Source organism: Dreissena polymorpha, chromosome 7, assembly GCF_020536995.1.
Source record: "Dreissena polymorpha isolate Duluth1 chromosome 7, UMN_Dpol_1.0, whole genome shotgun sequence".
NCBI classification, from domain to species: domain Eukaryota; kingdom Metazoa; phylum Mollusca; class Bivalvia; order Myida; family Dreissenidae; genus Dreissena; species Dreissena polymorpha.
This window is the reverse complement of record NC_068361.1, coordinates 92,578,321-92,600,426: the sequence shown is the minus strand read 5'-3', so window position 1 is coordinate 92,600,426 and position 22,106 is coordinate 92,578,321. Positions and strand designations below refer to the sequence as shown.

The window sequence follows — 22,106 nt, the reverse complement described above, 5'->3', positions numbered from 1 at the left end:
TTGAGGATATCACTGAAAATCCGGTTGAAATCGGTTGAAAACAAACAATTTAGTGATTTTTATTTTGGGTCGTGTACGGTTAAGTACAAAAATGACCTAATAAATATTCATGATTCGACACGTTAATTCAAACCTAAACAAACAAAATTGCGGATACGGACGAATTTAGCGGAGAGAAGGTAAGAGCAAATGCAAATACATCTGTTTCAAACGGAAACTGAGTTGCAACGCTACGTTTTTGCTAAATCTATTTATTTATTTTACATAATTGTGCTAATAATGTTAAGCGAAAGCTAAATATAGACATAGTTTGCATGACTCGCGATGCTGCAATGATTTCGCCTGTTGCATGTATTTATGATCATTTATATACTATTTTATCGAATTAAACCCGATTTTGACCAGGTTTTCGATGTCAACCTCGATAAAAAAGATATTTCAATGAACTTATGTAAAGTGTATTTCTCGCATTACGATTTATATGCAAAACAACGATCTATTCCGCGAACTGTCCATTTAAACATGACCTTTTAATTGCATCAATCCATTGGGAAGATGTTATTTTCTTTGTTCGTTCCTTATTTTCAAATAAAGTACACACTATAAAAATACAAGTTTATAGTAAACAATATAAAGTCTACCATGTTCATCCTAAATGATATATTTTGCGATTGACATTTTTATTAAGTTTAATCTTAATAATATAGAGTCGATTTTGCAAATGTTTTTACACTTGTTTTAGGTTCGCCATGTTTAATCATAAAAGCCTTCATAAGAGTTAAAATTATTTATTACAGAAAATCGTTTGTCATACCTTCAGAACGTTGTAATGCTCCAACAGTGGCATTAATGGTCAATTTGCACTGCCTGCAGTCAAATCCTTTACACGGACTTCCTTTAACGTTGATGCAGTATTCTAAAATAAAATTATAAACCATGTAATTGTACATGCATGAACATTTATATGCTTTACAACAATGATGCAAATAACTGATATAAATTGTTTTACAAAACAATAAAATATTACAAACAGCATCTACAATCGTGTATTTTAAGATTATATTAGTCAAGTCATGTGTCTTATGCCATATGCGCAAAGTCTGGTCTAGAGATTACCTTTCGGCTAATGAGATCACGATAGTTTGCGTAACTTGAAAGCGGAGAGCGTAGCTCCTGGCCTAATTGCTCAATGGCATGCGACATACGACCTAGATTCGCACGACGCGAGTAATATAATATCAGTGCATCGTGATTGAATTGACTGACTATTGATTTGCTATCTATAACACTAATTAAAATGGTTTGATAAAAAGAGAATACATGGTTGCTTACCTATGTTTACAGACTGATATCGGATGAGGATAATATCGGCAAAGGGACTAACAAATACTAACAAAGAACGTTTAAAAAGTTAAAATAAAACCTCGCAACCAATTGGCGAATAAAAGTACTGCACAATGTGAACATGAGGCTGACTGATGACATCTACAAGGATCGATTGATCATTGCCCATAAGAAAGAGTTCTTGATTCAGTAACATATAATAACGATTAAGACTTTATTTCACTCGTGAAAATATTATTTTCTATGATCACTGGTGAATTAAAATCAATATTCCACCGAATCGAACCAATTTTCTTTTTATGTTATGCCTTTTGTCACCGTTTATTTATTGTTAAATACTTTAACTAAAGAATTTCGCTTGGACAATGACGTCATTTCGTTAAAAAATGACGTCATTTCACAGTAAAACAGTGAATGACGTCATTTCGTTTAAAAAGGACGTCATTTCACAGAAAAACAGTAAAAATTTTGACTGGTATTTTTTCACTGTTTGAAACAGTGATTTACCAGTTTTAATTCATCGTTATTTCTCTTTAAACCACATAAAAGCATAAAATAAAAAAATGTTGATTGTCGTAAGTCTAATACGAATGAGCCGCGTTCAGGGAAAACAGCGAAAAGCATTTATGAATGTGCGTACAGTGTCGTCCTAGATTATCCTGTGCAGTCGCACAGGCTATTCAAAGACGACACTTTTTGATGTTGTGATATTTTTCGTTTAAAAGAAGTGTTTAAGCAAAAATCCAATTAAAGCGGAAGACGTCATCCATGAACAACCTTTGCTTTTTTCAGAAACCGGCTTTAACTGTGTTACGTAATTGGACTGCGAGGACCACACTTCCATCTAAAATGCGTACATGAACAATGGATGTAAGCATACATTCCCTCGTTTCCTTTAGTTTTCATTTTCCCTTAGCACAAAATATAGAAAGAAATAGGAAAAAAGTAATTTCAGTTAAACAGCTACGCCGAAAATCAACAATTCCTTACTGATATCTCCTGTCGAATCGCGTTGAGTTATTTCACTGTGTCTGTCGGTTGACGCCAAAGTTTTTTGGACGCATAGGACAATCAACAACGTCACGTTTACGACGCTGGAGATACGTGTACACTGAAATAAATGATTGGATTCTCGGTCTGTGAAATCTGGGCCTAATGCAGCCCGCACAGGCTGATCAGAGACAACTCATTCCGACTTAACTGGGTTTTTGTTGTAGAAGCGGAATGAAAAAAAGCACATGCATGTAGCCCAGTTTTCCAAGAACAAGGCTCAGTCAGAGCAAAAGCAAATCAAAAGGTCGGAAGCTAAAACCATAAGTTAATTCCCTTAAAACCATACGTACGAGAAAGACATCGATACGCAAGATTAAATACACCTGAAATAACATAATATCAGTGCCGGTTCTCATAAAGTGCTTTTGATCTCAAAAACAGACTTTTATTTTTTATGTCATTATTGTATTGCATAAAAGTAAGCCTATCAAACTAGGTAAAACATCTATTGATCTTCCAATAATACGGAATTGAGTGTTTCTTATGTCAACCCGTGGAAATCGATACAATCGTGTACAAAATAGTTTTGAACTTCAATTGCATTTTATATCCACACACATTCAATTCCAAAACTAGTAACATGATTCAAAAGACCAAGATGCCAAAGTAAATAAGACCTGAATAATTTTACAAGAAAAAAAATAAATTACTGACACAACGCCTCTTATATTCGTTGCTGCCTTGTGAGACTTTGTCTCCCTGCAATCATACATACATTATGTTAAGATCAATTACAATCACCATAAAAAAAGTTTACTCTAGGGACTAAGATATAAGTTTTTTGTTTTCGTATGCGTGCGCCGACGTGCAGGTATGATCGGATAGTCATGCGGTCGTACGTGCGTGCGCCCAGGCTAGCGTACAAATATAAACGAAGTACAACTTCAGCTGGAAACAATCTTACTATAGCTTAATAACACAGATATAATAAACTCTGTCGCTTGTAGCTTTGGGAAATATGACAACGCTGATGATACACGTCTGTTGGTAGAATATTGTGTCGTGTGTAAGTGTGTCTACATGTGCCCCATTATGTATGTGTCATTTTATTTGAGCAACATGTGTGCGTGGATACGACTGCATTAGAATCTGTGCATTGCCCTTGCGCGCCTGCATTAGAATCTGTGCATTGCCCTTGCGCGCCTGCATTAGAATCTGTGCATTGCCCTTGCGCGCCTGCATTAGAATCTGTGCATTGCCCTTGCGCGCCTGCATTAGAATCTGTGCATTGCCCTTGCGCGCCTGCATTAGAATCTGTGCATTGCCCTTGCGTGTTATTTCGGATAGTTCAATCAGAGAAATAACAGACCCCAATCAAACATATTTTTTACGACGCTGATCAAATCCCTAAATTACACATTAAAATGACGAGCAGACTAATTTAATTATTTAGAAATTTAAGTGAAATGATAATTATCATATGCATTAGGGAAATGCTTTAGTGATTGCAATGTAAGCAATGCGTGTGCACAAATAGTGACTATAGCTCAATCAGAGAAAAAATCAGACCCCAGTCAAAAATATATATAACGACGCTGATTAAATCCCTTAATTATACAAAAAAGACGAGCAGACTAATATAATTATTTAGAATTGTACGCGAAATGATCAGTATCATATGCATTAGGGAAATTCTTAAGTAAATGCAAAGCAAGCAACGCGTGCGCACAAATAATGACTATCCCTCCGGCTTATAAGGTACGAACTAATTATTTACTTCATGACCTATAAAAGCGTTGAATCAATTTTGTTGGTCCACGATTTTAGAATTTAAATAGATCGACTATCAACCTTCGTGAACAACGAATAATGGCCTAAAGAATCGGATACGTTTGCTCGTTTATATAATACGACCATGTTTACGTGCCTCAATATATTCACACCTGCTGGCATTATGTAATACAGATAAATCAATGTCGCATGTCGAGACAACAAAATAAACATGTAATCATATACTGTCGATATATTCTAAATATTATGTCTTTCCGCGTCTTTTCATTAAAACTCCAACAAAATAACCATAAATTACAGAGTCAAACAAAACTGTTTTAAGTGATAGACGTTTACTCTAAAGATCAGTTTTTCAAGCCCATTTCACTCCCGCTGAACTACGTTACAATGTGAGGTGCGTCTGTACGACAACGCGATACGGCCTCATAACTACAACGGTTACGGTTTCTTTACACAGTTTGTTGACGATACGGGATTTTGTTAAAATAAATGGTAAATTACGGTAAGTTTGAATAGTTTTTGTATGTGTAAGCCAATGTTTATTTAAATACGGATACTGTGCATCTCTTTCATAGCTTGCCATGTAATTTATTGCTATATTATCGATAAAATGGAAGTTTTAAAGACCTGTATAGACAACTCATAAAATAATTGGAATATAATTCAAAGTCTGACATTAAACAGAAGAAAATGCAAACACACGTAAGCAAGAAAGAATATTGAATCAATCTTATCAAGATCTGTCTCAAAATTAACTGCATGTAAGTGTAACGAGAGAAATTTTGATGAATTAAAATGTTACGGCGTCTTACAGAGAGTGTTACAGTGCATTTACTACAACATTTATAAGGTTACGGTATAGTATCGACATTCAATTTAGTTTAATGCTATTAACAAATGTTCAAAGTCTTGTAAAATATTGTAGTACTGATTTATTTAAAAACAAAACATTAAAAAAACAAATATGAATGAATTTGCGATTCTAAGATTAATTCAGTCTTTATTTAAATATTTTTACTATTATTTTATCTAAAAATAATTGAACCAAATCTTTAAAAAAATGTATTACTGATTGATTATAAAACTGCCATAAAGAAATACAAATAAATATTACCCAAATGAAGTCTTGGTTTTAAATGACCTTAATATGTTATTGAATTCCTCACTTAAGATGTGTGAAATATTTTCTACATTCCTGTTAAATTATTTACAGTAATTGAGGTAATTAATAACTGAATAATTATGTTAATGATTTACTCAATTTACTCAATTGAAGGAATGCACTTTTTACAAATTGTGCATGAAAGAAAATAAACCCATGATATTTTTTATTATTTTATTTTATTTATATTTATACATATATACATTTACATAATTTACAACATGCACCATATAACAGTGAAGAAACATTTCAATAATATAAGTCAGTCACATAACAATATTATAAATTTAATATAATATTTGCATGTTATAAACATTTACATAATTTGTAATACATACATTTAGCACAATACAAGCACATTTTAAACATAAAAGTACATGCAGAAAATTATCACATTATTCACTGTCACACATATATAATTAAGTTCAATATCATTTAACAGTGCATTCGTCGTCGTCAAACATATGGCGCATCGCAGTTGAGGGTCCCAGGGCGTTGATGTGACTGATGATGAGCATGGCCTTGAATGATCTTTGCTGTGCATACTGCAGGAAGATTGCCGAAACGCACAGCCAGGCTATACACCATTGTTTATCAGAACATCCGACCAAAAAAATGGCATTTATCGTTGAAACGCGACAGGGACAAAGTATCAAATATAAAAAGCGGACATTTAACATCTGCGGTAAAGATATTACATCTGATTCAGTGAATTATAACGACATAACTGGGAAAATTGAAATTAAACAACTCTAACATGAGTCCGTAGATCGTATGCTGAGGCGTAAGTTTTACCACACGTGGGACACTCTTCCTTCTTCTTCTGGTGGACGGAACGCTTATGGCGGTAAAGATTGCCCCTAGAGTTTGTATTATACGCACAACTGTGGCATGCGAACAGATCTACCTTCTGTTTTTTTACAATAGGCGTCGATGTAAGCACTTCGTTGCTGTTGAAGTCAATCACGACCTCAATGCTCTCGTCCAAAATGCTTGAATCGAGGAAGGAAATCTCCATGCTTGTAATTTTGCCTTCCTGCAGGCGCTGAAACGCTATAAAGAAGACACCGTAACATGCCTTAGTCGTAAGAGAAGATACCGTAACATGTACACGGAGTTGACATGCTACAACTATTTTGCAAAATCTGATTGAAATCACCAAAAATAGTATACTAATGGGCATCACATGTTTGTAAAAGAGTGAACTTGATACAAATCATTGAAAATAATCATCGTGACAGATACTGCAAGCCTGAAACAACGAATTAATTGGAGTTCTATGTTTTGAACTTTAACTTCTTTCTTTTATTATGATCTCACGCTAGAAAATGCCTCGATAGCTTAGGTAGCGAGTTAAGAAACATTACTAAATGGAAATAAATGCCATATCCCTTTTTACGTGTAAGTTTAAACAAAGACTTTACCTTGTCAACGCGTGTGTATGCCTATAAATGTCAATATAAAGAAGTGACACGTCAAGACGCCGTAACCGTTGTAGTTATGACGCCGTATCGTGTTGTCGTTCAGGCGCACCTCTCATTGTAACGTAGTTCAGCGGGAGTGCATTTGACGAGTACATTTTTCCTAGTTTAGTTCGTGTCTTGGTATTTCTGTAACTCGTTAGTTCCAATGTATACATGTATCAATTTAACGCATTTAATGACAAACTTCAATACATGCCAAAATCTGAGATAAGGTCCCTATAAGTAAAAGTAATCCGTAGTTTTTAACAAGTTGTAACAGAAATCAAGCATAAACACTGGACCAGGTTATGGAAGAAATTCTTAAACGGACTTGTTCACGTTCAATAAATTGAAAAATTGAAAAAAAAATGTTTGAGATTTGCAAATGTTTGTTTTAATTATTTTATTGCAAGGAAATTTTGAACAGTTACCATATCCATTATATACATCTTTTGACGATTTAAAAAACTGAAAATTATAAAGCGTACAAACGCGAAACTATTTAATAATTTAATAATTTAGAGAGTTCTGTTATGGTTGTTTTTTGTTACATTACGAGGATTGAAAATATATTTGCTTGTATAAGGTATAAAATACATCCCTTATTGAGCGCGGATGGCCGAGTGGTCTTAGCGATAGACTATTACTCCACGGGTCATTGCTTCGAGACTAGTTGAGGGTTACTTGTTTTTCTTTCTTTCTTTATTGTTTTTTTACTGGAGCTTTTTACACCCAATGTTTACATTTATCAATATAAAGAATTTAATGACAAACTTCAATTTCTGCCACAATGTGTGAAAAGGTCCCTTTAAGCTTCCATACAGCGAGTCTCATTTATTGTAAACTGTTGAATACATTTTTAATTGATCAGCTGGAACTGATTAATCGAGGATACAGGTGACCAGTAACGGTAATACATAGAGCATGATTGCACAAACCATTTGACTTGGAACCATCGGACAAACAACTGCAGACGAACAAAATGTCGCAATCGATTTACGTTTTACAACTAGTAAATTTCGAGTACTTTGACGTTAAAAGAGATATTTACACAAAAATTCCTGTAAGAGCCTCGCTCTGGAAAAAAGGGGCTTAATGCGTGGGCGTAAAGTGCCGCCCTATATTAAGATTTGCAGGCAATGCAGGCTAATCAATGGCAACACTTTTCTTGTTTTATATTACTTTTTGTTTTAAGCAATTATATTTTAGAGTATTAGATCTACATACCGTACCATATCATTTAACTGAAGAGTTTGTTCCTCTTGAGGCAAATGTTCGAAGCCATTGTTCACAACCTGTACGATTGTATGATCCATTATCAGAAAGAAAGTTTTCCGAATATATGCGTAGTTTACGCTTCTACTTGCCCGCCTAACACGTTTGTTTTCTCAGAATTGCACAGATCCGTTTATTCATCAACTATTGACATATAGCGTTTATTCAGAAGCTACTAACTATCACGCAAAACACTTCAATTAACAGCGATTATCATCAAGTGGTTTCTGGAAAAGCCAGGATTCAATTGAATGAATGCTATCCGTTTACCCAAGTGGCTGCTGCGCCAATGAGGTGTTGGTTTCCCAACAAAATTGGCACTCGACGTAGTGGGTTTTTAGTTGTGAGCTCACGACTAATGTAGAGAGAACGATAACTGAGAGTCAGTCTGCTGTAAGCTACGCTAGGAACGATAACCACTGCCTGTCTGCACTACCTGCAGTAAAATTATGCAGACGACGAATGCTAGGAGTGTCTGATGTACTACTGCAATGTGTGTATTTAATCAAAAGTGTTTAACAGGTTGTAAGACGACATTGGCCAGTCTAGTGTTTATCATTGAAATCTGTACATATTGGCTGCTTTCAGGGAAAACGGGAAATAATGCATGTCAAATAAGATTAGCATGTGCACACTGATTAGCCTATGCGATGCGCACACGCTAATCAAGGACGACACGTTCTGATTTTATGGTGTTTTTCGTTTAAAGACAGTATCTGGTACTGGGATGACAATTAATTCATATGCATTAAGCCCTCTTTTCCAAAAATGAAGTTTAAATTATCTTTTGGTATTAACGATTTGAAAAAATAACAACATCTCAACCTGTGCTTTACGACGCACTCTTTATAAATTTGAATGGGATGTGTTTATTTCAATCGTGCGATATAAAAAGCTATAACATAATTTTGAAAACTGCGTCGCGTCTAAGATTATACAAAAGCGAACACAGTGCCTTCAGCGCTATGATTGTAAGTGCGAACACTTTATTCTCCGAGAGACAAGAGCCATACAGTTGCAGTCGCATGCACTGTTTTTGTCATGTTCATCAAGAAATGTTGTGATATCAAGTTTTGTAAAAACTGAACATTGCAATAATATCTTATCTGGCCGCCAACTTTTTAACTGTTAACATACAATTCATGGGATGCGGCTGTAAGACGTTTGATGCACTCGAAGAGATAATTTTCAGTTACAAGCATGTAAAAAACGCGTGTGCGCATGCATAGACGTTATTTTGTGGTTTATGCGGTTACAATCATGCACTAAACAAACCCCACTGAAGTGTATAAATGCACGTCGATCAATATCAAAATCAATTGTGACAATTGGTTCAAGGTTACAATGAATTATATTTTAGTCCCGTGCTAAACGATCATAATATAAATCATTCATTAATAACACGTTCAAATGCATCCAAAACGTTTTAACGCGAGCGTTATTTACATATCGAGTAAAGTACAGGGCGTCTTTATTGCAAAACAGCATTATAGATAAACAGCGGGGATAATATCCTGTACTTTGAACGACGCAAAAACACTTATCATGGCAAATACATAAAGTTTTTATCGTAGACCGTGTTTTTCAATAGTTTAAAGTGCATTAATCGAAAGCATGATAGCACTGAAAAGGCAATGTTTCACTTCCTTGACCCAATTAAATAGTATCGACGCGTCGTTCAGTGAATTCATCTGAAATTGATCTTAGCAGATATGCACCATGCCTTGTATAGTGCAAATACCAGGTGCAGTATACAGTTATGAATCAACGTACTGACAGTACTGGTGTAACGATGCTTTTGAAGAGGATGTATATAAAAGCATCAATTTAAGTTTATCTACTGCACCACAATTGTGTTTGTGGGTACGACAATTTTGGTACGAAAAAAATTTAAGTACGAAAAAAATTGTGGTTGCAAAATATATTGGGTACGAAAAACAATTGGCTACGAAAAAAAAAATTGGTACGAAAAAATTTGGGTACGAATTTTTTTTTCGCGGTACGGGGAAGTAGTACCCGTGGGGAACTTGACCCTTCAGCGAAACTAGAAGGCGGGTTACATTCTCGATCAAATCTAAAAATAACTACATTTGGGATTTTCCCAGCGTCACAGCATTCGTAGTGCCACCACAGTTTCGTGTCTGGTTCCTGTCCCGAACCTCTCGATAAATTTGATAGAGGACGGGATTCAAGCTGCCTTTCCCTTTATAAATGATAATCAGCGAGGTATGCCGATTAAGAAAATTTAGCTAACTCAATCGGACTGGCTCGGTCTTTTACATAGGTCGCAATTGTGAAGAATTTGTTCATGGTATGATACTTTAGACGAGCTGCTTCACTGAAGCAGCATCGTCAAAATTGAATACTGTTTGAACCGATAATTTATCTTATCATATTGCATTCCTATGTAGTGCGTGTTTTTTCTATGTAAATCAATCGTTTTACTCCTTGAAAATATGTTCATGTTATAGTCCTAGAAGAGTGTATGCCGAATAAATTCTCTTTTACGTATTAATAAAATTAATTTATAAAATAACAACAACAACATCAAAAACGAAACAACATTATCACAACAGTATAATCCGAACAATTATTAAACAAGTCCGTATATATAGAAAATTAATAGGTTGCTGACGTGGATGGAGAATGGTTATCTGGCGGAGGAATTTATCGGGTCAGCCGAATTCTATTTATCATGTCACATTTATTTCTTTTTATTGAATGCTTTTGTTTACCGTTTATTTATATTGTTCAGAACTTAAACTGGAGGGTTTCGCTGGAATAATGTCGTCATTTCGTTAAAATAATGACTTAAAAAACAGAGCGACTGACGGATATCCGAGGTCACGTGGTCAACTAGCCTTATATATTTTGGGTTATTATGTTATCTGGTTATCATGCTGATTTAAAGGCAGATTACAAGATAAATTTGCCGATTTACTTAAAGAAGAACATTAAATGACAAAAAGTAGATATATAGTGGATAAAAAAGGCGAAAACGGTGCAATTCCTTTTGAAGTGTAAATAAACGCACGTTACAACTATAAATGATTTTGCATAATTGGTTATGCACCCTTTGTAATATTTTAAAAACAAAATTATGGGCATGTGCTATTATCTCATTTATGTCGGTCAATAGCGATACATCGCTAATGTTATACTTGTTATGTACAAACCGACTTTAAATAAAATTTGTATTTGTATTTGTATTTGTATTCCCCACTCAGCTTCTTAAAAAAAGTCGCCTTTTATCTCAGGTACCGGATGCGGAGTATTAGCAGGTTCGAAGAAGCTTAAGCCCCTCCGTTTGTAACCTCACACATGCACATTCCAATTCGTCTCCATGTTAAGTTCCTTTTTTTTAAATGCGACTCATACAATAGCATTGGCATGCATACTGTTATATTGCTTGATGTTAAATTGCTTTCTTCTAATTTGCTTGGTCTTTAATTGCGGGGAAATTATAAATAGAATACATGATTTGAATATCATTTGGAAACAAATCCATACCACAAACGTGTATACAAGAAAGGTTTTCAGTAGTCGAATGTATAAATATGGAATATTCTTATCTAGCGGATACGTTTTGGTTATCTTCAATTTTAGGATATCTTTTTTGGTAAGCGATCGTTTAAAAAAAAGATATTTGAACAGGTGCTTCTTTTGGTTAAGTTTTGGATAACATTTAGCTAAGGTTTTTGACTTTGGTTATCTTTATCCGAAGAAGGTTGTCTTTTGGATTGGCTGAAGTTATCCATATTTATACTATTAGCGACAGGTCATTTTTTTAACGTTTAAACTCGCTCTCCAAATTAAGTAACCACACTTGGTATTTTATCTCATTTGCAAATGCATCTAAAACAAGTAATTCTAATAAAAAAATCAGGCGTCACCAGAGGCTTCACGAGTTTCGAGTGACTTTATAAAAAACAAGCCAGATATCAATTACAACGGTTGCACCATTATTAATAACGATATCGGTATGTATCATACCACTATATGGATATATGCCTGATATGACGTTGCATGATACATTTTTGGATACCATGTTCAAAAGGAAGTTCATATATCAGTCCATGCGTCGTGGAATATCATATTACTAAGACTTAACCAATGAGTTGTGTTTTATTGTATTAATGAATCAGATTCATCAAAGCAAATAATTTGAAACAAAGATATAGTACATTTTATCATCAAAAAGCAACACAAATGGTAAGCAACACATTTTCCAAATATTAAGAATGAGTGTGTACATGCTCATATCAGGTTACTTTTTTTGGACACGCCTTCCTTTGCAAGTTTCAAGAGACACCATTTTCAGCACCAAAGGTAAATAGACGAAAACATAAAAAAATAAAGAAAAACAATGAAATAGGTATAAAAAAACAACAAAACAAAATCGTTTGTTGATGAGTATTTTTTATACTATATCGAATGTTTACATCTGTTTTCACAAAAACATAAACCTTCCCTCCAATGTCAGTTTTCGGCTATTTATAGCGTGCAAATCATCTTGATATTCTGACAGCCAATCAGAATCCACGGCTCAACAAGAACCACTATTTTAAAGATGGCGGTTTGACACAGTCAACATAATCGATTATTTTGATGTTAACAGAGAATAAATATTTGAAAGAGCCTATTTTGAATATTTTGCAACGTTTCTGGTCTCAATTATTGTTCCATGAGCCAGATACATAGATACAGGCTACAGCTAATTAACATACCCAAGGGTTACTCATAACATAGATGCAGACAGCCCTCACATTCAGTCTCTTGTATGTATTGCTTGGGATAACATCATTATTAGTAGTTGTAAAGTTAAGCTTCATTAGAATGCTATTACATATATAACCTCACACTTGTGTTGTTATTAAGTCATTTGACTATATACATTTGTATTACAAACCTCTACACTACAATAAGATAACATTAGAACATGGTGTCAGAATAAAAGTGATTTAACTGGATTTAAGGACATTTATTATTTTTGTGACAACTATTGCCGGACATATTAAAGCATGGAGTTTGCTAAAATTTCACCACCTACTATGAACTGGGATGATCCAAATCCTTCAGATGCCTTGAAGAAATTCCAACGTCATGTCAATTTCGTATTTACGGGTCCGTTAAAGGGGAAGTCGGAGGAAGAGAAAGTGAGTTATTTGTTGTTGTGGATTGGAGAAAAAGGCAGGGACATACACAGCACTTGGCAATTGAGTCAAAAAGAAAGTAAGAAATTGGACACTTATTTTTCAAAGTTCGCTTCACATTTACAGCCGAAAACAAACTCAATATTCAGCCGTTACAAATTCTACAGTCAAAAGCAGGACTCCGACACCATCGATCAGTTCGTCACTCGACTTCGTCTGATCGCAAAGGAATGCAATGTTAAGGACGCTGACGAGATGATCAGAGACCGTATTGTTTTCGGTACGAATTCTTCAAAAATCAGAGAAAAAATGATTAACGAAAGCGAAACCCTCACTTTAGATAAGACATTGCAAATTGCGCAATCGTACGAATACAGCAGAGACCAACTAAAATAAATGCAGTCGACGGCATCAAATGACGTCGCATTTGTCTCAAAACCAGGGCGGCGAAAACAGCACATCAAAGGCAGAGCGCAGGTCAAGGATGCTGGGTGGCCAGGAGACCTTTACAGGAGAATAACCGTGGCATTCCACATAATAGCAACAAATCGTGTAACAACTGTGGACGATTTCACGCGAAACGTAACTGTTCCGCATATGGGAAAACATCACTTTGCTTCAGAGTGTAAATCAGTAAATCAGTAAACTATGTTTGTGACAGTGAGTGCACCTCCACATGCGAAGACACGGATATTGGTATGGTGAATACAAGTTTTCCAGATCGAGCTTTAGTTGAATGTTTGGTGGGTCCTTCCAAAACCGCAATAAATTTCAAGATAGACACAGGCTCTGTAGTGAATAAACTACCTATTGCACAATACAAAACCATAAAAATACCGCATCCACTGCAGCCAGCTGTTCACACTCTTACAAGATATACAGGCAACACTCTTTCAATACTAGGTCAAATTAACCTAACATGCAGTTACAAATCAAAAGAAATTAAAACTGATTTCTACGTTGTAAATAGCAAATCACGTCCATTGCTAGGTATGCAATCTTGCATAGATCTTGGACTTGTCCAGTTGACATTCTCAGTTGAGAATAAAGACATTGACCGTGACACAGTACTGACTGAGTACGGAGACCTATTTAAAGGCACTGTGGTTATGTCTGGAACATGTAAGTTGTACTTGAATCCAGACGCTGTTCCTGTGGTAAATCCGCCTAGGAGAGTCCCTGAGTCACTCAAAACACGACTCGAGACTAAACTTGACAAAATGGAAAATGAACAAATAATCACCAAGGTCCATGAACCGACTGACTGGGTAAATTCCTTAGTAGTTGTGGAAAAACCTAAGACAGGTGAGTTGAGGGTATGTCTTGACCCTAAACATCTGAATGAGGCTATAAGACGTCCACATTATCCAATGCGTACCATTGATGACGTCACGAGCAAATTAAATGGCGCAAAGCATTTGAGCATTTCAATCCAGAGAAACTCCTGATTGACGTAAAAGAAGTGCCATTCTTTGGTCATGTCATTACAGACACTGATCTTTAAGTTGACAGTGAAAAGATTAAAGCAATTACGTCTTTGCAGTACCCAAAATCAAAGGCAGAACTAGAAACAGTTCTTGGCATGGTGAATTACCTGCAAAAGTTTTCACCACATTTGGCTGACATTACATGCAGTTTACATGCTTTACTAAAGAAAGACGTGGAATTCGTATTCGATCAGCCACAAATTGACGCTTTCAATAAAATGAAGGACGTAGTGACGCAAAGCCCAGTACTTGCGTACTTTGACATTAAGAAACAGGTTACGCTTGAATGCGATGCAAGCAAACATGGTGTTGGCGCCACCATTTTGCAAGACGGCAAACCAATTGCTTTTGCAAGCAAGACATTGACCCCTACACAGAGCTCGTATGCAAACATTGAAAGATTTTATCAGTACGTGTATGGACGTTAGGTCATAGTTCTTTCTGACCATAGACCAATTGCAGCAATCTTGAAAAAAACCTCTGTCTGCAGCACCGTCTCGTTTGCAGAGAATGTTACTCATGATTCAAAAATAAGACATTAAGGTCAAATATGTGCCTGGGAAACAAGTTCCCATAAGCGACCTAATGTCTAGACAGCCAATGAGTCATATGCTTGATGAATATGAATGGCTTGACTTGCGTGTTCACACAGTTATAAAATGTTTGACATTTAAAGACAGCAGACTGGAACAGTTGAGAGTTGACACAAGTCGTGACTCACAAATGCAAACACTGAAACAGACTATAGAAACAGGTTGGCCGGAATTTAGGCAGGGCTGTGACAATTCGATAATTGATTTTTTCAGTCACAGAGACGAGCTGTCAACAGGTGATGGTTTGATATTTCGGGGACAAACAATTTTGATTCACTAACAGTCACATGCAGACTGACTAGAAAAGGTTCATGTTGGTCACATGGGTGTAGACAAAACAGTCAGCAGGGCCAAAGATGCATCTTCTGGCCTGGGATGGTAAAGGAATTACAGACTATGTACTGCATTGTCCTATCTGTATGAAACACAGAGCATTCAATGTTAAGGAGCCTATAGTGTCTCACGAAACACCAATCAGACCTTGGCAATATGTCCACAGCGAAATATTTTATCTTGATGGAAAGATTATCTTTTGATAACTGACTCCTATAGTAGACATTTTGAGATAGACTGGCTACCTACCGCTAACTCGCAAACTAGCATACTGAAACTTCGTGGTCATTTCAGTAGATTTGGTGCGCCAGATATTTTCTATAGTGACAACGGAAGTCAATATACTTCACAAGAATTTCGTGACTTTGCTAAAAATGAAATTCCACATGCAAAACTAGTTCACCCACTAGAGCACAATCAAATGGTTTGCCTGAGGTCATGGTCAAAACAGCTAAATGCATTATAATTAAGGCAAAAGAGGCAAAAATAGATCCATACATTGCAATTCTTGAATACAGAAATACTCCATTGCAAGAAATAGGATTCTCGCCTGCACACTTGTTGCAAGGTCGACGCACACAATCTGTTATTCCTGTGAAAAGAGAGAAACTGATACCTAAGGCAGTAAACACATCAGTTGTCACACACAAAATTAACATGGCGAAATCTAAGCAGAAACACTATTATGATAGGTCATCAAAGCAGCAGACATTGCTTGCACATAATCAGTGTGTTAGGCATCAAATTGGTAAAACATTGTTACCAGCGAAGGTAATTTCTAAACACAATGACAGATCATACAACATTCAAACACCTGATTGAGGTATTTACCGCAGAAATCTACAATTACTCATGAAAACAAATGAGAAATTTGACATTCAGGAATTTGCCCCAAATGTCACTTAAGAACAAGGAAACACAACACAGACTAGCAAAACACCAGATTATTAGCAATTAAATTTACCTAATACAAGCAACACCCCTGGAAACAAACATTTCGTGAATTCAGGCAGAACAACAAGATCTGGAAGGCTTGTCAAGCCACATACATTATATTCTGGAGATGAATGGGTCAAATAATTGAATGTAGATAACAATGTGTTATTAGACATTAATTGGTATGAAAGAAAATACCAGTCGTGCCTTGAAACTTATTGTAACGGCCACCGGAAAAACTTTGCGAAACCGAAATTTCGCAAACTTAAGTACCCTTTTTCTTAAAGATTCGCTACTTTGAGACATAGTATGCGATAAAAGTCTTATCTTTTATTAATATTTGGTTATTTTCACTCATAAAATGCGTTTTCTTCATTATGAAATTTATAAGCAAAGTTGGGGTTCCCATGGGATTTTTGCATTTTCCCATGGGATTTTGGTTTTTCCCATGGGATTTTTTTTTCACCCATGGGATTTTTTTTCTCCCATAATTTGCAAATGGGAGAAAAATCCCATGGGATTTTAACAATTTAAAAAAAACGTGTTTTATTTGCGTTTGCAAGTATTTTTACGTTATTTAAGGACTGTATATTGGTCTTATGCAAATTATATATATAAATATTTAGTAATAAAAAAATCCCATTTTAAAATGGGAGAAAAAAATCCCATGGGTATTTTTTTCTTATTTTGAGAGATTTATTCATGAAACTGCCAGAAACATCATATTTTGTGAAATGATGAACAACCTACGTGATTTAATGCGTTTAATCGTGTTTGAAAAAAATAAAAATCCCATGGGCTTTTTCACCCATGGGATTTTTTTCACCCATGGGATTTTTTACCCATGGGATTTTTTTTCCAATGGGATTTTTCAGTTTCGTAAGCCGAATAAGTTTCTTAATGCGAAAAAAAACAATAAAGGAAATAATAATTATAATTATGAATAATAAATTGAATAATATAAATAACATTAATTTTTTTTAAAATAAGTTACAATTAAAGGTTTATGCTAGTAGAACTTATCATTTCTTGTTCGAGCAGATGGTTGAGTCCATTTGGTAAGTATGCCAGCTTAGAACCAGTATAAATGCATCGCAGACAGACAACGCTGTCATACTGTACACACCGCTGAGTAACAATCTTTATTACATTTCATTTTGCAATAGAAAATGAACTCCGTAGTATAATTGATCTTATATATGCCCTCTGCTTTTGAAAGCGTGCAACACATTAACATAACAATAAGTCCATGCAAAAAACTATGTGCAAATTCGATTCAAAGCTATATACACATAATAAAGGTCAGATGACCCGCGTCATGCGAAAATGGGTCTTATGTCATATGCGGCCAAAGTTGGTCCATCCTAGCTTGTCCAACCGCGCAGTCTGGTCAGGTTCTACGCTGACTGATATATAAAGTCAAGCCATGATTCGTGGTCTCATATCCAAACTCGGTAGCTCCTGTGCGAAACTTTCACCGGAAACGACGGCACCGAGACGGGCGCTCGAACTTTGCGGATGCGCGTTATATGTTATATATAATAGCGCGATGTGTTTTTTCTTGCCTCAAATTAGTAAGCCCAATCAGCGTTTTATTGTGTTCTTTGCTTCTACTATTAACAAGAACTTCAACCGATACGAACATGAATTTTATTTTAATATGTTTATTTAATGCTCGGAAAACTCATTGTATATTTAGACTACTACTTATAAAACAAAGTCGGGTTTTCAACATCTGTTTTCGGCATATAAATTGTTATTCCAAACCAGATTTTACGCACTTTACTGTACAAAATACCGTTAGGGCCACCGTGGTTACTCATTAAAATCCAGTGGGAGAGAATGCGAGAACGCGAAAGTACGATGACGACAGTGCGACAATACGATGGCGACAATGCGTTCGTACGATTGCGAAAACGCGCTTGTACGATGACGGCAATGCGACAGTGCGACAATACAATGGCGGCAGTGCGATAGTACGGGGCGACAATGCGATAGTCATATCGTACTGTCGCCGTGGTATCATCGCAATGTCGCCATCGTTCTATCGCATTGTCGCCATCGTATTGTCGCACTGTCGCCATCGCATTTTCGAATTGCCGCCATCATACTATCGCGTTATCGCATTGGCACCATCGTAATATCGCACTGTCGGCTATCGCCATCGTATTGTCGCACTGTCGTCATCGTATTTTCAGACTGTCGTCATCGTATAATCGCACTATCGAACTGTAGCATTGTCGCCATCGTACTATCTCACTGTCGCCATCGTATTGTCGCACTGTCGTCATCGCACTGTCTGATTGTCGTCATCGTATTATCGCGTTCTCGCATTGTCGCCATCGTACTATCGCATTGTCGCCATCGTATTGTCACCCTGTCATCATCGTATTGTCACACTGTCGCCATCGTACTATCGCGTTCTCGCCCTCTGGATTTTAATGTGTAACCACGATGGCACTAACGGTATTCCGTAATACTGCCAAAGCACAGTATGATTAGGTCACTCCCAATGCTCAAATCTCTATGTCTATTTTAGTAACAACACATGTCTATGGAAGGATATTTAGGTAAAAATTACATCATTCGTGGTGAATATTTACATTATGACTGATGCTTATTCTAATTTGCTTTATGACAATTTTAACATGCTTGTTGTCTATTCGTTTATACTTGATGATTGCTGCAACATTACATCATTCATGATGAATATTTACATTATGCGTGATGTTTATTCTAGCATGCTTCATGACAGTTCCAACATGCTTGTTCTATATCGGTTATACTTGATGATTGTTTCAACATGCTTGCTGACTATCCAATGTTTGTGTGTTCATTATTCCTGAAACCAGTCATAATCGGTTTTGCCACTAAGCGTCATTTATAACGGCAGTTAGCAACAGACAGTAAGCAGAATGCAAATTACTAAATTATGACAACAGGTGGCGCGCGTTTATTTTCCGTATGTTGAATAAATTATTTTTCGGAAAAAAGCGAAAACATCCGAATCATTTTGACTAGTAAACTGAATAAGCTGAATTAGTTCCCTTTGTTATATAATCTCCATTAAACTAAATACGTTCATTATTGCCATGAAGACCAGTAGGCCTACACAATGAATTGACTGCCGTGAATGTTTTTGATATTTGTAAGATGCAAGTGGCACTCAAGAAATTATACATGTATTTTATTCAGGACATAACGGGGCTGATGTGTTGGAATTGTGGCCCTTCCCTAGTCCAAATAATTACAGTAGACGTAATCTACCGATGTGCAATGCATATCGACCTCATATTTATAAAGTAGCCCAAACCCCCATTGCCACAAACCTGTGCGTGAAACTTTCAGATTTCTCTAGTCTGTTTACCATGTTATAATTACAATTTCTATAAACACATATTTATCATTTTATGACGATATAATGTCTGTGGTATAAAGAGCAACCTGAAAGTTACAAGTACTCGTGTCTAGTACTGTACAACTATTGTGCTCCTCGTTGAGAAAACAACTACTTCTACTACATGTATTGAAGTATCATAAAACATAATTATCAATCAAGTTGGAAAAAATCAATAAATAAATGTCATATAAACAGGTTTGTCATGAACGTTGACGTCGCTCTTGGTTACCAGAAAAATTCCCACGCACGGATTTCAACCGTCATTGTTTACAATCAATAAAGTGCATAAGTACTTGAATTTGTATAGTGTTTTTTAAAGGTGTATGTCCAGCCACAGGTGGTTAGCGTGTGGCTATAATAATAATTAGTGAAAACATCTTTTGGAATGATAAGTAATCATATTATAACGAAAAATCAACTTTTCTTAAAAAAATAAGTTAAATATATTTATAACAAGGTATCCAACTCGAAATCATCCGAAAACGGGATGCATCGTTTTAAACAGCCATTACTTCATCAATTTTGCAGCGATTTTCACGATCTTGGTCTTATTCAACGCAGAAATAAATTTCTTTTCTGGAAATGTATATGTCTTGCAATATTTTTACAAATACTGGGTCAACTTTTAAGAAATAACACGATACACAACTCGCGTGACCCAGCTGTGATCGATCAGACAGTATTCATGACTGAAATCTTCACGGAGTAAAGGGCATTTTCCCTGCAAAATTCACGAACCTCGATACCATAATTCAATAAAACGTATGAAAAAAACCTTCTTACCGTGCTTGCCGTTGCATTATGCATCAAAACTAACTGTCCATCGCATTTTGAAACCTTTGTTTTCATACATTTCAACCAACTGACATTTTAAACACACGAGTGATTTCATTGCTCCAATGCGGAGGCGTGTCTTTACAACTGGAGATTTCATTCATAAATACGGTCTGATCGATCACAACTGGGTCAAGCGAATTATGTATAGCGTTATTTCTTAAAATTTGACCCAGCATATGTAGAAATAAAACAAGATATATACATTTCCTAAAAGGAAATTCATTTCTGCGTTGAATAAGACCGGGTCATGAAAATCGCTGCAAAATTAATTTAGTAATGGCTGCTCAAAACGATGCACCCCGTTTTCGGATGATTTCGAGTTGGATACCTTGTTATATATAAAACGATAGTGAATTTTTTTTTATAGAAAATTTGATTTTTCGTTATAATATGATTATTTATCATTCAAAAAGATGTTTTCACTAATTATTATCATAGCCACACGCTAACCACCTGTGTGTCCAGCACGTGTGCCGGGAGAACAGGGCTTAATGTATTTTTTTGTTAAGCTCTATAATATTTATATCCAATCTGTATGAAAAAATGCCGGTGAACATTATTCCGGTGTTAATTTTTGAAAATATTGAGGCATTCGTTAATTATGGATCTAACACGGAACATTAATCCGCATAAAAAAACACCGGGCATATTGCATATTAGATCGGACACATGAAATTATTTCGAAAGAAAGCAAAAAGAGTTTCAATTCTACATGAGTAAGTCTCGCTGCGCACGATTACGCTCTTACTGCTCGTATATATTTGACTCTTGGCAAATACCTAGTGTTTTATTTTGCTTAATCTACATTGTGTCATGCATCTATATGTACTTAAAGAAGCATGACCAACAGCTCTTTCATATGTAAAAGAGATTGACACGAAATACCTACCCATCTATAATAAAGTTTATATGTGCACTTCAATACTATAGTTTTATAGCATTTTATGTGATGCAATATAAAAGTACTCTAGTAAATTTGAAATTCTGTAATCGATTTCCTCTCAACAAACATGCAAAGTTCCAGATAACTTTTTCAGCAAAATCTTGGTTTACACTATATAAAAAATCCAGCCTTAAAGTCTATTATTAATTCTTTTTTTCAGGTAAGTATTATTTTTGGCACATCCGCATTTAGGTTTATAGTCTAAGAAGACCTCATGACAATTGCCGGGTTACAGCAGACTTTTTGCGATAAAAGGACCAGATAATGGAAAACGTTCAGCTTTTCGACTGTTGTAAAGATGGTCTGTTATTCATAATAACGTTAAAGTGCTGTTGATTTCATAATTGTAATGAGGGCCTAGACGAGTGGGAACTGATTGATAAAATGTTTACATTA

General features: G+C 35.6%; 1 protein-coding gene across 22 annotated transcripts in view; it reads right to left on the bottom strand.

The window, feature by feature from the left end:
• Window positions 1-22,106, bottom strand: part of LOC127837082 (neurogenic locus notch homolog protein 1-like) — a 394,957-nt gene that overhangs the window by 26,769 nt on the left and 346,082 nt on the right. For 11 of the 22 annotated variants that reach the window (XM_052363896.1, XM_052363909.1, XM_052363907.1 and 8 more), the window contains 2 exons: window positions 2,335-2,455; window positions 815-916 (listed from right to left, as the gene is read on the bottom strand). The exons of 7 other annotated variants lie outside the window; for them this stretch is intronic. In XM_052363896.1, coding sequence (XP_052219856.1) covers window positions 815-916; window positions 2,335-2,455 — 223 coding nt within the window. Of the gene's footprint in view, window positions 1-814; window positions 917-2,334; window positions 2,456-3,051; window positions 3,097-22,106 lie in introns of all 22 variants that reach the window. 4 more of the 22 variants (XM_052363902.1, XM_052363904.1, XM_052363915.1 and 1 more) reach the window with 3 other exon arrangements.